General features: G+C 48.7%; 1 protein-coding gene across 6 annotated transcripts in view; it reads right to left on the bottom strand.

The window, feature by feature from the left end:
* CUL9 (cullin 9) overlaps positions 1 to 16,692 on the bottom strand; it is a 40,263-nt gene extending 23,571 nt beyond the window's left edge. For 2 of the 6 annotated variants that reach the window (XR_012834763.1, XM_075749567.1), the window contains exons 1-6: positions 16,447 to 16,692; positions 15,319 to 15,379; positions 13,578 to 14,186; positions 7,667 to 7,821; positions 6,797 to 7,330; positions 72 to 210 (exon numbers count right to left, since the gene is read on the bottom strand). Coding sequence is in view for 5 of the 6 variants with exons in the window: in XM_075749567.1 (XP_075605682.1) it covers positions 72 to 210; positions 6,797 to 7,330; positions 7,667 to 7,821; positions 13,578 to 14,172 (1,423 nt within the window). In the remaining variant the exon portion in view is untranslated. Of the gene's footprint in view, positions 1 to 71; positions 211 to 6,796; positions 7,331 to 7,666; positions 7,822 to 13,577; positions 14,187 to 15,318; positions 15,380 to 16,080; positions 16,105 to 16,300 lie in introns of those variants that run through there. The other 4 variants (XM_075749563.1, XM_075749566.1, XM_075749564.1 and 1 more) reach the window with 3 other exon arrangements.
* Between the last annotated feature and the right edge of the window lie 634 nt (positions 16,693 to 17,326).

Below are 17,326 nucleotides of genomic sequence, written 5' to 3'. Positions count from 1 at the left end.
AAGTTCAGCACTCAAAAATATGCCACAGCAGAATCAGAAAGAGATGATACAGCCACACACATGCATCTCACCTGTGCCTAGATTAAAGCTCTCTAACAGACTATATTCTTTTTCCTGAGCAGTAGGATCTTCCCACTGGTCTCCAAAGCCAATAATCTCCAACATGTGCCAACGTATCCAGGAGGTCCGACCTGTTGACTGCCATAAAACCTGTGGGTGAAACAGATCTAGATGATCAGATTTGCTCACTCATTCAATCTTCATGCTACATTTGTCCTCCGATTTTGCAAATGCATGGAGATAGCAAGCACAGTTTAAGTGGAAGATAATTTAATTCATATACAGATTTCAACAATTTTTAATTGTAATTTTTAGGCATACCATCTTTATTAACTTTTTCCCCTGGTTACACCTCAATCTTTATTAAAAACCCACCAACTTTGCCTGCAACCACTACAGATCTCATCTACCACAGCAGCAGTGACAGCAGTGCACCTAGTTAAGCATGCCCGTTCCAAAAGTGCCCAGCAGCAGGTGCCTTGAGGGAAGCATACAAAGGAAGAACTTAACCAACACTACTATGAGGCAAATGAGCTGTATATAAAGGGTCTTGAGGCACAAACCACGTGGTGAATGCAAATGTAAAGAAAACTATTTTTCCTACTCTGACTTTACGTTCTATTGGTTATACTTTTACACTTTGGTCGTTCACCAATCCTCTCGGACAGGTTTTGGGCTCTTAACAAGCATGTCTCAAAGAAGGCAATTGTTTCCTGTGCTTTGTCCAAGCTGTCTCTCAAAATCAAAAGGGGTTTTTTTATGGCTTCCCATACCGTAGTTTTACATTTAAACTTCTGAGCAGGAGGATCCAGCAACAGCAAGTAAAACATGCCAATAACTTTAAAAAAAGCAGCAGAAAAACAGATGGGTTGCCTGATTCACTGAGCTCTTTTGGAGTTACACCAATGCTACTTGGACTCCATTGTGCTGGAGAGTTAAAGAGATAAGATGCTGAGACTTTAAGAAAGCACTATATGGAAGGAAATAATTGAGTTAAACTCTACACACAACATCAATTAATCTTCAATGAATCCCTGACCTAAACTAGCTATTTGCCAAATATCATCTCAAAAGAATCATGGAAAGATATGACTGAAGGACCAGACACAACAGGGAAACTTTTTCTTTGGAGAGGCAAAGAAAGCAACAGAAAACAGAGCAACAAAGGAAAGATGAGAGGAGGTAAGATACAGACTCGTGATGGACTGGCCCAGATCAAAAATGCACATGAATTTGCATTTTGCACTCAGAAGACTGACAGCAAACCTCAGGCAGGATGAGCTGCAAAATCAGAACTAATCGAAAAGGAAAGGATCAAAATTTTAACAAAGACCAAGGAGAAGAAGTTCTTGTAACTTGAACTCACTAGTCACCAACAGATAAACTGTCACTACAAAGGAAGTGTGATACACAAGACAAGAAAGAGGAACGAAGATAAAAATCAAGTTTCCCTTCAAAGAGAGACTGATGGCAAAGGCCCAGAAAAGCAGTGATGATCAAGAGATGTCATTACAAATATGATTTTGAGATGTCAGATTCCTGGTATCTCCCTGTAGAAAAAAAACCTCATTGAATGGTTTGATTCACAAGTTTCTCACATAACTCTGGGGGACTGCTACAGACACACACACAGATCCGAACATAAAGAACAGAGTAAAAATTACCATCCCCAAAGACTGTATGCCCAACTTCCTAGACAGACTGGAGGGCAAGGAACACTAATAGTGGCAGAAATTAGGTTCTTCCAAATATAACAGCCAACAAACTTCTTCACTGAATATTTATTACCATTTAAATCTGGCTTTGCCAGGAGTGTGAGCCTTACAGAAGACATTTATTGAAAATAAGCCTGGATGGAGCAATTGCAAGTTCATTCGACCTAGTTAAATAGAAAAATAGACAGCAGAAGGAACCCAAGGGACCAACTGGACAAAGGGAATGGAAGTTAACAGTACACTTCAGCTCAAGAGTGAATTAAAAAAACCCTCTGAAATTTATATCACGGGCAACAGAAGAAAGATGTGAAAGGGTCTTGGTGCTCTTTCCAAATGCCTAGTTACATTAAGAATAAAAGCAAGTACAAGCTTGTAAGAAATAGAAAACAGAATTTTAGAAAAACATAGATCTTAGAAATCAAGGAGCATAAGGACAAAAAGAGAATCAGTGGGAAACATATTTCCTTTGCGATTTATCTTTACAGACTGGGTTATAAAAGACAAAAGGGTTATCAACCATTTAAAAATCAGATGCAAAGCACTTATTCAACTGAAGGGACCTAGAATGAAAGATCATCTACACATGGTCCAAAACTAGAAGAGTATTTTACTTGAATATTGAGTAAAGACAAAAGATAGCCAATCAAACTGATAACGAGTAGAGGGATACAAATCTGGAAATTGCCACAACTGAGAGAGAAGCATAATTCAGTTTGGAGGAGAGAGATGAAAGACATGCCAAGTAATCTGCCAGAAGCACGACTGGCAAGTGGCAAGGATTTAGGTTATTCAGTGGTGTTTCCATGTGACTGACAAACACTAAAGCCAGTGCCTCCAATCTGAGGAAAAAAAAAATAAATAAATAATCATTTCAGCTTCACTACTTTGACTTCAGTAGTATGCAAACCTTTAAAGCATGTTTTAGTGGAAAAAACAATTAAGGTGTTCAAGATAAACACTAAATTTGAATTAACAAGTAAACCTGCTTCAAGTTTCAATTCTGACAGATTGATGCATTAGCTTTCTTTGCTGAAATAACTGATTTTCTAGATTAAAAAAAAAGATCGACTTCAATTGTCAATTTCAGTAAAGCACAGGGCATCAAATGGTAAATTATTAAACCAGAGAAGAAAGTGATTAAGTAGAGGAACTGTGGGCAAGAAATTTGCTCATCAGAAACCAAGAACTTAGGAGTATGAAGGGGAAAGAACGGGACTAGAAGAAAGTGCATAAAAGATGGGCAAGCCATATTTGCACAGTACACGCTGCCCTAACAGTTATGCTTACAAGCACATACTGGTAACATCCACCACCAAACAAGCAGATGAGGCTAGAAGCATCCTTCTTGTACATGCACATTTCAGAGCATTTTAGGCTGCTGGTTTAAATTACATCTGCAAGAAGTGCTCCAAAACTAGAAGGCAGTTAAGGAGCCTAGACCAGAGTAAGGAAAAGTTACTGAAAGGTGACTGGAAAAATTCATCCTAAAACCAGTTCTGACTGAATAAACAGAAGAGTAGCAGAAGGAAGAAATTGTCTACAACTGGCTGAGGGAAAAAACCAAAAGAATATTCACACAAGAAAGTAAAGAGAGACAATAGGAGAAAAGAAATGTCAGTGTTCAGTGTTCTTAATTGGTTAATTTTTATTTGGCTGCAAATGAAAACAATGGCATTACACAAAATAAAATGGTCTGTGGTCCAAGAAGACTAGAAAATCTCGTGCTTAACAAAAGCTGAAAGTAGATTTAAAGGAGATGGATTCAAACATCCAGAAGGTAATGCAAATTCTCTACCTCCTTTCTGGAAAGATTGGTAATGAACTTCAAGTTACAGTACGAGAGATTTGAAAAGAGCATTATGAAGTCATGCATTTCTCAAGAAAAAGGTCTAAGAAAAATGTCTAAGCAGGAGCAAACACCCATGCCAACAAAAAGGCTGGAACAGCACTCAAATGCTCTCCCACCCCAAGGCCTGAGTCCAAGTCTTGCTGCTCCAGCAGTGACCCATACACCAGCAGGATGTTCTGTGAGTGGCAAGAGCTGAATGCCTTAGGCCATGAATTAGAGAACAAGCCAACAAAGGGAACCTTGTGGTCCATGTTTACTACACGCTGCCCGATCAAGGGGAGCCTCTTGGCAAAGCCTTCTTAGTCCAGCTACAGGACGGATTGTGCTCCAAGGCTCGCATCCTGCTGGGGGACTTCAACCACCCTGACATATGCTGGAAAAGTAGCACAGCAAGCTGCAGGCAATCCAGGAGACTCCTGGAGTGCACTGAGGGTAGCTTCTTAGGCCAGGTAATAGAAAGCCCTACCAGAGGAAATGCGTTACTGGACCTGTTGGTCACTAACACAAGTGAGCTAATCACAGACATTAAGATTGGAGGCAGCCTGGGCTGGTTCCTGTGGAGTTCACAATCCTGAGGGATGCGGGACAGGCAAAGAGTAAAGTCAGGACCCTGAAATTTAGGGAAGCAAACTTCCATCTGTTCGAGTTAGTCAATGTGACCCCCTGGGAAACTGCACTCAAGGACAAGGGAGCAGAACAGAGCTGGTAGACCTTTAAGGACACTTTCCATAGAGCACAAGAGCTCTTGATCCCCATGTGGGGAAAGGAAGGAAAGGAAGGCAAGAGACTGGCATGGATGAGTCGTGACCTGCTCGTCAAACTAAAGGGCAGGAAGGAAATGGAATGCACATACAGTGGAAGCAGGGCAGGTATCCTGGGAACAGTATAGGGATGTTGGCTGGTGGTACAGGGATGGGGTCAGGAAGGTGCAGCTGGAGCTGAACTTGGCAAGGGACACAAAGATTAGTAAGAAAGGCTTCTGTAGGTATGTCAGCTAGAAAAGGAATATCAAAGAAAGCATATCCCCCTGATTAACACGACTGACAAACTGGTAACAACAGATGAGGAGAAGGCTGAGATACTTAACAACTTTTTTGCCTCAGTCTTCACTGGCAATCTCCTCCCACACCTCTTGAGTGGATGGACCTCAAGGCAGGGACTGGGAGAGAAAAGTCCCTCCCACTGTAAGAGAAGATCAGGTTTGAGACCACCTGAGGAACCTGAACATACATAAGTCTATGCAATCCAATGAGATGCATCACAGAGTCCAAAGGAAATTGGTTGATGTAGTTGCCAAGCCACTCTCCATGATACTTGAAAAGTCATGGCAGTTAAGTGAAATCCCTGGTGACTGGAAAAAGGGAAACATTGCACCCATTTTTAAAAGGAGTAGAAAGGAGGACTCTGGGAACTACCAACCTGTCAGCCTCACTTCTGTGCCTGGGAAGATCATGGGACAGATCCTCCTAGAAGCTACGTTAAGGCACATGGAGGACAGGGAGGGGATTGGAGACAGCCACTATGGCTTCAGATTGGAGACAGCCACTATGGCTTCATCAAGGGCAAGTCCTGCCTGACCAACCTAGAGGTCAATGGCTCAATTTCTGGATGGAGATCAGTGACAAGTGGTGTCCCTCAAGGGTCCGTATTGGGACCAGTACTGTTTAGTGTCTTCATCAATTACATAGACTGTGGGATCGAGTGCACCCTCAGCAAGTTTCCCAGCAACACCAAGCTGAGTGGTGTGGTTGGCACACCTGAGGGACGGGATGCTATCCTAGATAAGCTCGAGAAGTGGGCCCATGGGAACCTCATGAGGTTCAACAAGGCTAAGTGCAAGGTCCTGCACATGGGTCAAGGCAACCTCCAGTATCAATACAAGGATGAAGGGATTAAGAGCAGCCCTGAGGAGAAGGACTTGGGGGTGTTGGTGGAGGAGAAGCTCAACATGACACAGCAATGTGTGCTTGCAGCCTAGAAAGCCAACTGTATCCCGAGCTGCATCAAAAGAAGTGTGACCAGCAGGTCAAGGGAGGTGATTCTAGCCCTCTACTCCGCTCTGGTGAGACCCCACCTCTGTAGTACTGCATCCAGCTCTGGGGTCCCCAGTACAAGAAAGACATGGAGCTGTTGGAGTGAGTCCAGAGGAGGGCCATGAAGATGGTCAAAGGGATGGAGCACCTCTCCTGTGAGGAAAGGCTGAGAGACTTGGTGTTTTATAGTAGCCTTTCAATACTTAAAGGGGGCTTATAAGAAAGATGGGGATAGACTTTTTAGTAGGGCCTGTAGCGATAGGACAAGGGGTCATAGTTTTAAACTGAAAGAGGGTAGATTTAGATTGGACATAAAGAAGAAATTCTTTACAATGAAGGTAAACCTGGAACAGGTTACCCAGAGAGGTGGGTAGATGCCCCATCCCTAGAAACATTCAAGGTCAGGGGCTCTGAGCAACCTGATCTAGTTGAAAATGTCCCTGCTCATTGCAGGGAAGTTGGACTAGATGACCTTTAAAGGTCCTTTCCAACCCAAACTATTCTGTGATTCTATGATTCCTCACCTTCTCAAATACTGAGGCCTCTTCCCCGATCTCTGGCACAAACTTAGCAACTCAACTGCAAATACGCAGCTCAAACAGCTCTTTTCACCACAAACTCTCATTTAAGGTCTACTCACCCAAAAGAGCATTTTTAAAGGGAAACAGATCCCAGCATACACTAGCAAATCAAAAGAAACAGCTATATAGGCTGTGTCCCATCCAGTGAGAACAACAGTATGCCATAAGTACTCACATGTCACTCACATACCAAGGCTTAAGACCTTCAAGCACCTTTTGCTGTGTTACTCATTTGTGCCAGCTAGCCTGTTCCGAAACCACCCCCAAGATCAAACCAGGGCTAGGGACTGTTCCTGGGAGGCAGGATATAGCCACCTGTTTTAGAGGCTAAGAAATCTGCGCAGGACAGCCCATACTAAACCAGACTAACTTTCCTCAGGATCCACAATTCCAGCTCTGAAAGGTGACTTATTTGCTAGGACAGATGTAGACAGTGTCTTAATTACAATACGCCTACTGTCGAGCTTCCTGCACATGAAGACATCATTAGGAAAACATCAGTCACCCCTGTCACTCCCCTCTGCCATCCCAGCCAGACTACTCCCACTAGTGACCTACCTGCACTGTGTGCATGCTATTAGTGCTGTGAAGAAACTCGCCTTCCTCCCCAGCTCTAACACCACCACAGTCCTCCAGCAAGCACACCTTCATGCCACGCACCAGGTTTGCCTGTAAGTACTCCACGTAGCCACTGCGGTCTTTGAAGTCTGACGGGGTCAGGAAAGCACGACCCTGCTTTTTGTGCAGACCATGATTTGAAGCGAGCACAGGCATTTGGGCAGCAGTGCAGGCTGGGGTCTTGGGCTGGAAGATGGAGTGGGTGGTGCGAGGCCACAGCTCCTGTTGGGGCAGCAGCTCTGGCTCGTGGCTGTGGTCCCAGCCCATCACGTGCACCAGCTCCAAGATGAGGTTTGCCATAGCCATGCTGAACTCAAACTCCTGCTTCACACGGCTCCTCTCCTCAGTCAGCAGCCCGGGCACGGCGCAGTCCTGCTGCTCCCCTCCCTGCTCCATGCCACTGCTGAGCTTGTCCATGAGAGAAGTGACACACAGGTAGCGCTTCACCAGGACAAACAGCAGCTTCCCGGGGATCTGCAACAAGCACAGCTGTCGGACACCACCCTGCAGAGCACCTCCAGCCCCAGCTCTCTCCGAGCCACCAGCTCACCCACAGCCAGGCTCCTGTGATAGCTCCAGACCTTTCAGCCCACCCTCGTCCCTCTGCTCAGACAAGGCTCTCCATGTGCCTCTCCACCACCTCTCCCAGCCCCAAGCCAGGCCCAGATCCTGGGACAGCTCTCCCAACACCCAGTCCCGCTCAGCTGCCCACTGCCAACTACCCTCCTGTCCCAAACAAGACCACCAGCTCTGGCCCCCCACTCTCACCCCTCCTGACCCCTAAGCCCACAGGCCCAGGGCTGCTGCTACCTGTGGAAGATGAATGCCCTCAAAGGACATGCAGTGCTCTTCAGAAGACATCATCTCAGCAAACAGCTCCAGCAAGGTGTAGCGACCATCAAAGTCCATGTGCTGCTCAATGCCATCCTGCTGGCTCAGGGACAGCAGGACATAGGCCCGGCTCCCTGCAACAACAACAGAAACCCTTCAGGCCCCCTAAAGACAACCCTACCCCACCCCCCGCAAGACAGACTTGCAGGCAAGGAACAGCTTTGATGCTCAGTGTAACCTAGAACCATGTTCTGTCCTTTAATCTGGATTGGCAACATTTTGCTCCACTGAATAACACCAGATTTTTCCACCCTCTCCTGGTTTCAGTTTTGGATTTAGGATGAGAATAATGTTGATAACACACTGATGTTTTCAGTTGTTGCCAAGCAGTCAAGGACTTTTCAGCTTCTCATACTGCCCTGCCAAGGAGAAGGCAAGGGGTGCCCAAGAAGCTGGGAGGGGACACAGCCAGGACAGCTGACCCAAACTGGCCCAAGGGATATTCCATACCATATGACATCATGCTCAGTATATAACTGGGGGTGGGCAGGGAGGCGGGGCAGCTTAGGGTCTTGCAGAGCATCAACTTCAGGTGGTGAGAAATTGTACTGTTCATCACTTGTTTTGTATGTTGCTATTATCATCTTCCTTTTTTGTCCTATTAAATGGTCTTTATCTCAACCCACAAGTTTTGTTGGTTTTTATTTCCTTTTCCATCTTCAATTCTCTACCTCATCCCACTGGGAGTGGGGGGAGTGAGCAAACAGCTGTGTGGTTGTTTTAGCAGCTGAGCTTAAACCACGACAGTCCTTTTTGGCACCCAATGTCGGGCACAGAGGGTTGAGGTAACAACAGATCTGACCAGAGCATGTTAAAACAAATTACTTGCAAACGTTCATTACATGAGTTTAATAGTTGCTGGACACAACGTTGTATTATTCATTTGTGTCATTAGTTGTGTCATGTAAGTCCTTAACTGTATTATGTATTCCCTATGTGCTGTTTATCTCCTCTGGGCACTGGATGAGAATGTTCCTGTTGCTGCACTGCGTACTACTCACTTAAGATAAGATAACATTGTTGGCCATAAGAATGATTTGGTATGTGTATTCATCATTGCTATTGCTTCCATACCTCAGGTGCTATCTCCTGGGAATTATTAGGAATCACACTCTCTACCTTTCTTCTGTGGAGAACCAATCTATGGGGGACACAGGGGAAACACCTTCACCTTCCCTTTCTCCTTCAAGCTAGTTACAATAGCCCTTGAGAATTTTGAATACCCTTGGGATGTTCAGACCAGCATGCTTCTATTGCTAGGTCTCCTGAATGTCTTTTGGGTCTTGTTCAGGGTTAAACTATTTAAAAATATCACCCGGAGATCTGCCCCGAGGCTGGATAGTTATGAGTGGCAGGGTGTGTGGGGTAGCATGGGCAAATGCCTAGGGTGGTGGGCACCCCCACCCTAGGTGAATTTGGAAATTCACCCCTGAATAAAGTGCAGAATCCTGAAAAGCTAGTAGAACAGTTGGAAAAAGTATGCTGTCACCCTGGCAATTTCCAGAGAGACACAAATCATTGCAATGTGCTGGGGCCTGGCCCATGCCTACCGAGCTCTGTTCAACGCTATTCAGTACCCTCAAAGGGAAGAGAAGGTCTCTGGATCTCACAACAAAACAACAGGCACTGTAGCTACTCCAACCCCCACAAAAAGCACTGCAGCCACTCCAACCCCCACAACTGGGACCACAGCCACTCCAACCACGGTGACAGGCACAGTGGCTGAACCAAAATACCAACCCGTGCCAGTATCAGTTGTCCCTATACAAAAGAATAAATACTCAAAAAGATCAGTTTGCTTAGTAAGGGATGACAATGAACCTGGGTCATCAAGAGAACAGGAGAAAGAGGGGCCAACAGTGGATAAAATGGCTGGCCGACTCTGGCAATATGAAGAAAGTCTTTCTTCCTCCCTTGTCTCAGCTGTGGAGAAACCATCCTAGAAGGTCCAGCAACTCTAAAGAGAATATGTCCTACTCCCCATCTGTACAGATCAGTATCTCAGACATTCAGAGTAAGCATTCCTCTGCTCAAGAGAGAAGATATAGAGGGTATACATCACGAGGCACCCTGTGGTTTTACCCATGTGATCACAGAGAGGACGTGAGGAAGTGGGATGGGAAACCTACCTCGACCCTACAGGCATGAGTACGTGAGTTGCAAGGAAAAACAATCACAAAAGAGGATTCTTCCAGGAAAAATGCCACTCCAGTTTCCAGCTGGCAGTTCCCCAGACTGAGTGGAAGGCCTGATCATACATATGATCCTCTTGAAGAGACTTCTAAGTCATTTTTTACAAGAAATGGGTAACAAATATGATGATCAGGATTACAGGGGCCCTGCCTCCAGCCAGGTGGAGAAAATGGACAACTAGATTTATTGGACTGTGTGGCTCCGATGGTGTGGCACGTTAGACCCACAAGAGTATAAGGCTGCAGTGGATGCCAGTGCACAGTGCACCCTAATGCCATCCAGCTATGAAGGGGCAGAACCCATCTGTACTTCTGGAGTGACAGGGGGATGCCAACAGCTAACTGTAATGGAGGCTGAAGTCAGTCTAACTGGGAATGACTGGGAAAAGCACCCCATTGTGACTGGCCCAGAGGTTCCGTGCATCCTGGGCACAGACTACCTCCAGAGAGGGTATTTCATGGACCCAAAAGGGTACCAGTGGGCTCTTGGCATAGCTGCCTCCTCCACCTTGGAGGTGGAGGAAACTGAACGGTTGTCTACCTTGCCTGGTCTCTCGTTGGATCCTTCTGTTGTAGGGTTGCTGAAGGTCAAAGAACAAGTACCAATCACTACCACAACAGTGGCAATACCGCACCAACCGAGACTCCCTGATTCCCATCCATAAGCTGATTCATCAACTGGAGAGCCAAGGAGTGATCAGCAGAACCCACTCACCCTTGAACAGTCCCATATGGCCAGTGTGAAAGTCTAATGGAGAGTGGAGGCTAACAGTAGACTATCATGGCCTGAATGAAATCACGCTGGTGCTGAGTGCTGCCAGACATGCTGGAACTTCAATATGAACTGCAGTCAAAGGCAGCCAAGTGGTATGCCACTGATCACACAGTGGGCTCAGATAGGAAACCCCAACTGCCCAGGAATCTTGGAAGTGATTATGGACTGGGTAGAAGGCAAAGATTTCAGAATATCGCTAGAAGAGGAGGTGACACGTGCTGAAGAGGCCCCACCATATAACACATTACCAAAAAATGAGAAGCAATATGCCATGTTCACTGATGGATCCTGTCATATTGTGGGAAAACATCAAAGGTGGAAGGCTGCTGTATGGAGTCCTACGCAATGAGTTGCAGAAGCTGCTGAAGGAGAAGGTGAATCAAGTCAGTCTGCAGAAGTGAAAGCCATCCAGCTGGCTTTAGACATTGCTGAACGAGAAAAGTGGCCGATGCTCTGCCCCTATGCTGACTCATGGATGGTGACAAATGCCCTGTGGGGGTGGTTACAGCAGCAGAAGCAGAGCAACTGGCAGCGCAGAGGCAAACCCGTCTGGGCTGCTCCACTGTGACAAGGTATTGCTGCCCAGCTAGAGAAGCTCATTGTAAAAGTACATCATGTAGGTGCCCACGTACCCAAGAGTTGGGCCACTGAGGAACATCAAAACAACCAGCAGGTGGATCAGGCTGCTAAGACTGAAGCAGCTCAGGTAGATCTGGACTGCCAACATAAAGATGAATTAATTATAGCTCAGTGGGCCCATGACACCTCAGGTCATCAAGGAAGAGATGCGACATATGATCAACCAGTGGACTTAACCATGGATGCTGTTGCACAGGTCATGAATGTGAACTATGCGCTGTGATTAAACAAGCCAAGTGGTTAAAGCCTCTCTGTATGGAGGACAATGGCTGAAACATGGGGAGGCCTGGCAGATTGACTACATCACAATCCCACAAACCTGCCAAGGCAAGCACCATGTACTTATAACAGTGGAAGCAACCACCAGATAGCTGTAAACATACCCTGTGCCCCATGCCACTGCCCGGAACACTAACCTGGCCTTGAAAAGCAAGTCCTGTGGTGACATGGCACCCCAAAAAGAACTGAGTCAGACAATGGGAGTCATTTCTGAAACAACCTCATAGACACCTGGGCCAAAGAGCATGGCACTGAGCGGGCGTATCACATCCCCTACTGCGCACCAGTCTCTGGGAAAAATCAAACAATATAATGGACTGCTAAAGACTACACCGAGAGCAATGGGTGGTGGGACCCCCAAACATTGGGATACACATTTTGCAAAAGCCACCTGGTTAGTTAACACTAGGGGATCTACCCTAGTAGACCAAGCTGGCCACGCCTCCATGAGCATGGACCACGCCAGATGCATCAGCTACAAGTTCCAGATGCACCACATAGTGATCTACCATCTCTCCTGCCCTGAAAGACCGTTATGATGGACAGAGCCCAAAGTCATGGACTACAGGAACTCAATGGACATTTTGTGGACATTTATGAACATTTTACAGATGTTTCACAGTGGTGGTCCATCGACTAAGGGAATGATACCTGCGTGTATATATCAAAAGACAAGAAAAATGGTGGCGATTAATTGCAACGTATTGGAAAGTGTGTGACCTGGACATGATGTAGATATTATAGAATAAGGGGTGGATACTGTCCTGGTTTCGGCAGGGATAGAGTTAATTTTCTTCCTAGCAGCTGGTATAGTGCTTTGGATTTAGGATGAGAATAATGTTGATAACACACTGATGTTTTTAGTTGTTGCCAAGCAGTCAAGGACTTTTCAGCTTCTCATACTGCCCTGCCAAGGAGAAGGCAAGGGGCACCCAAGAAGCTGGGAGGGGACACAGCCAGGACAGCTGACTCAAACTGGCCCAAGGGATATTCCATATTATATGATGTCATGTTCCATATATAACTGGGGGATGGGCAGGGAGGTGGGTCAGCTCGGGGTCTTACAGAGCATCGACTTCGGGTGGTGAGAAATTGTGCCGTCCATCACTTGTTTTCTATACTCTATTATTATTATTATTATCATCTTCCTTTTTTGTCCTATTAAATTGTCTTTATCTCAACCCAAAGGTTTTTTGGTTGGGTTTTTTTTTTTCCATTTTCAATTCTCTCCCCTATCCCACTGGGGAGGCAAGGGAAGTGAGCAAACAGCTGTGTGGTTGTTTTAGCAGCTAGGGTTAAACCACGACACACGCCTAAAGCTGCAAGATTCCCCCAAAGCAGCAACCCCAAATAACTGACTCCAGAACACGGTCCCAGGGAATAAAAAAAAGTTACGCTTGAACCTGAATCAGCCCCCCATCTGCCCCACTGGACAGCAACGTGAACTCTAGGACAGGGAAAGCCAGATCGCTTGTGGGGGACACACACCACCACCAGCAACCTTCCGGGCACACCCAAGCCTCATCAGGCACCTCCGAGCCACAACAGCTCCCCTCCAATGAGGGGACGGGTGAGGACCAGGCCTCTACCCACCGGGGCCTGAGGAAAGGCTCCCTGCCAAGAGCAGGCCAGAGCCTTCCCAACTGACAGCACGCAGCACAGACACCCCAACGCTCTGCCAAGCCCCTGGCCAGAAGGCCTCCTAACAGCCAATCAGCGTCCCAGCTCGGGAACCCGTCAGGGGAAGGAGCACCCAAGTCCTACAGCACCCCAGACAACTATGACCAAGGAGCCACTTGGAAGCTCCAGTCTGAGTCTTCCCCTTCTGCCAACGAGCCCCAAGACACGCGGCTTCCCAGGCACCCCACACCTACAACAGGACCGCCACCCCCCTCGGCTGCCCGGCAGCACCTCCTCGCTGGCACTGAGCAGCGGCAGCCCCCACCTGCGTCGTGCGAAGCCAGGGCCCTCAGCATCTTGCCGGCACTGCGGCGGACTTGCTTCTCCTTGTGGCACAGCATCTTCATCAGCAAGTCGAGGGCTCCCGTCTCCTTGAAGGCACCCGCCAGCGAGCCAATGCTGGCGTACGCGCTCAGCACGTGGATGGTGTTGAGGATGGAGGACTCGGGGGCCCCCGTCTCGGACATCTGACGGCCAGCTCGCTGCACCAGGCTCCTGACATCAGCCTTCATCTCCAGCAGCGAGCCTTCGTCCAGTGGGACATCGGCAGCAAATGGGCTGGCTGCCTTCTCCTCTTTCACCCACTGCCCTTCCGGCTTCCTCTTGCCCAGCAGCGCCGGGCAGCTGGCACAGACCTCTTCTGCGGACATCCACATCGAGATGTTCTCCGGCTTGCTCTCTGCAGAGGAGACACTGCTGCCTCCCACTGCTCTCTCTTCCAGGCTGACAACACTCCACTGGATCAGGTACTCAGGCTGGCCATCATGGCCTCGCCGCTGCCGCAGCAGCTCCTCCGGGTAGGCCTGCAGTTTGGGCCCCAGGTGCACAAGCAGGTTGCCATTATGCCACTCGTTCACCATGACAGGAAATATGCCTGCAGAGACAGAGGGGAAGCAGGCAAGCTTTTATTTCTGAGCTGCATGCCAGGAAAAGCGTGAGCAAGCACCTCAATTGCTTGACAGCAGAAGTGGCTGAGGCACAGCTTTTGATCCTGAGATCCTGCACCCAGGATAAAGCTCTGAAGAAAATCCCATTTGGCAGAAGCTCACATCCCCCCTCCAAGAAAATGAGCCAGTGTTTCATATACAAAACCTGTTATCAGCAGTACTGGCAAACACAGAAAGAGGTTCTCCTCAAAAAACTCATTGCAAAGTGGGCCCATTCAGATCCTCTTATAAGACAGCAAATAACAACAGGAGAACTGCGTCCTGTTCTCATCTCTGCCACCGTCCACAACATGACCTTGTGCAAGTTGCTGCTTTTGCACTTCTATCTTCCCTCTTGCTATCCACCATTTACATCTGTTTAGACCGTAAGTTTACACAGAGCTCAAGGCTTCAGGCAGACACTTTCTCTCACTCTGGAGCTGGACCTAACTTGAGACACCAGGCCCTGAAGTAAATAAGCAGCAACTTCTCAGCTCAAGTTCATATGCATCAAATCAGGTCACTATCTAAAAACCACTCAGTATTTCCTCATCGGCCTCCTCTCAGATATTCTTTGCCTTTGCAATGTTTAGTCAATGAAAAGATTGCCACTCTCTGCTGCCTGATTTTTCTGTGTATCTTAGAACTACAAAGAAGCAGCCATGACACTTCTCTGCTTTCATCTATGCAGAGGAGCATGAAATAATTTGCTGTCTGAGTGCCAGCAATTGGCTGGCCAACTGTAAATAATACTACACACAATGACTTCATTACTACAAAGGATGCCAGATCACTCTGATAAGAAGGTTCGCAGAGAAGCTCAGGCAGGTGGTAGTGGAAACACATGAACAGGCCCTCTTGTTGTCACTTACGCATACTAGCAAGAGAAGCTGCAAAGCAACATGCTGTTCAGCTGATAGTAACACAAGTCATTCTTAAAAAAGGAGTTAACATACATAGGAAATAGTAAATATATGCACAACCAAAGAAGATACAGACCATCAAAGACGATGACAGGCATATTAAAGATGTTTCCCAGGTGCAGAGGGAAGCCTGAACTCCTGAGAAATTGATACCTACCTTCAATTGTGCCTGCCTTGGAGTTTGCAGCAAGCCAGCTAGGAATCTTCTTGCAGTCTCTCTGTAATAAAAGGACCAAGTTATTCTCCTGTGGTTTGCAACGGTGTTTAGATGCTGCACTGCAAGCCAAACATTTTCCTCAACTGTGCTTGTATAGGGCACAAAAAACCCAACCCTAAGAGGTTCACATAAAATAAAAATCTTAGTAAAATAAAGTCTCTGTGAAGCATTATTTTGTTTGGTAACTTCACCCCATCCCCACATCATGAAACAACCTCTTTAGAGCATTTCATTTAGCGCAAAAAAAACCTCTTTAGAGCGAAGCTATCAGAAGGGGCTCCAAAAGGATTTGTAGCTAGGTAGGGGATAACTGGGATTTAGGGCACCTGAAGAAGTAGCTGCAATGTATATGATGAATACAGCACACTAGAGCCTATGACAACCCACAGCTAAATTGTTAGACTGCATACATAAACGCACTACACTAACTTTCAGAGTTGTGGCAAATGACTACACCGGCAACGATGCTGAGCCCATAAACCGGTGGCACCCGGTTCAGAAGCGCAGCCCGCGCACCGGCGGGCAGAGCAACCAACCCTTCGCCCCCGGGACGGCAGGGCCGGAGGCCCGCACATGGAAACGAGCAGGGCCGCTAAAAACGATTTGCCTCGGCAATGGCCGCCGCGGAAAAGGTGGGTTTTCTTCCGGGCCGCCCTAGACACCTCAGCAAGCCCTGCTCCACCTCCCGGTCTCTTCGCTCACCGCTGCCCCATCACCCCCGGCCCCAGGAGCCGCGGCTAGGCCTGCCGCAGCGCTGCCGCAGCGGGGCAGGCCACAACGGGGCCCGGCGCCAGCGCCCAGGGAGGCGGCTCATCCCCCAGATCTGCCCCGGCACGGGGAAAAGGAGGCGCCGCCTCACACACCGCCCCCCTCGGGAGCTCCCGTCCCCTCCCGCCGCCGTTTCTGTTCTCTTCCCGCACACCGTTAACAGCCGGGGCGGTGACGCGGCCGAGACTGGCGGCCTCCGCCAAGGGCGGCGCAAAGCGGCACCGGCCCGCCAGCCGCCAGCTCCCTCCACCGCCGCGAGGGGAGGAGGGGACCGGAAGCGGCACCGCGGCCCGCACCTACCAACGCCGCCGCTGCGGCTCCCCGCTTCCGCGTCCCCGGCACACGCGGGCGTGCAGGCCACGCCCGCTACGGGTGACGGTCAGGGCCACGAGAGCTGGGCGAAGTCGTCGCACCCTCCACGGCTGCGCTCTGCTGGCGCTCCCGGCGCGGGGCTCGGGCGCCTTCCGCCGTTCCGCGGGCCCGAGCGCTTCGCTCGAGTTCCGCAGGCCCTCGGGGCGCGGCGCCGACCGACAGGACCGCGGGCGGGTGCCGGGAGGAGCCGCCCCGTCCCGTCCCGCCCCGCCCCGCGGCGTGCGCGTCCCCCGGGACGGCCCGACAGCCCGGCCTCCTGCGGGGGGATCGGGGCTGGCTCCCGAGAGCGGGGGGGGGGGGGGTGGGGGGGGGGGGGGGGTGGGTGGTGGTGGGAGGTGCTGGCCCACGGCAACCGTGTGTCACAGGGCTTCTGCCCCCCGCGCTGCCTGCACGCCAGAAATGGGTGTGAGGGATGCAGAAATATGAAGAATAATAGTATCTTTTGATTCTCCTAGCTAATATTAGAAACTAGGAAAAAAAAAAGAGGTTGGGAGCTGAAGACGATCTGGAAGAGCTCAAGGTGCTTGTGTTACACTGCGTGTGGGTGTGGTTTATCGGGTGATTAATGAACTTTGTTAAGGACTGTTGCAGGGTAGGTGAAGGGAAGGCTGAAAGCACATAATGTCAGCGTTAGCGTTACTGCAAACACAAGGTTAACCACAAATTAACAGTGCAGCAACTTCTTCGGGCCTGGGGCTCTGGGGTAGTTTCAGCCCCACGCCCCACCCTCCAGCCACCGCGCTTGGCGGCGAGCGCTGTGCTCGCTCCTGGCATGTGTTGGGTTATGAGGCTGCCCTATTCTCAATGG

Source organism: Balearica regulorum, chromosome 3, assembly GCF_011004875.1.
Source record: "Balearica regulorum gibbericeps isolate bBalReg1 chromosome 3, bBalReg1.pri, whole genome shotgun sequence".
Taxonomy (NCBI): domain Eukaryota; kingdom Metazoa; phylum Chordata; class Aves; order Gruiformes; family Gruidae; genus Balearica; species Balearica regulorum.
Note: the sequence above shows the minus strand (reverse complement) of the source record. Positions and strands in the feature narration are given on the sequence as shown.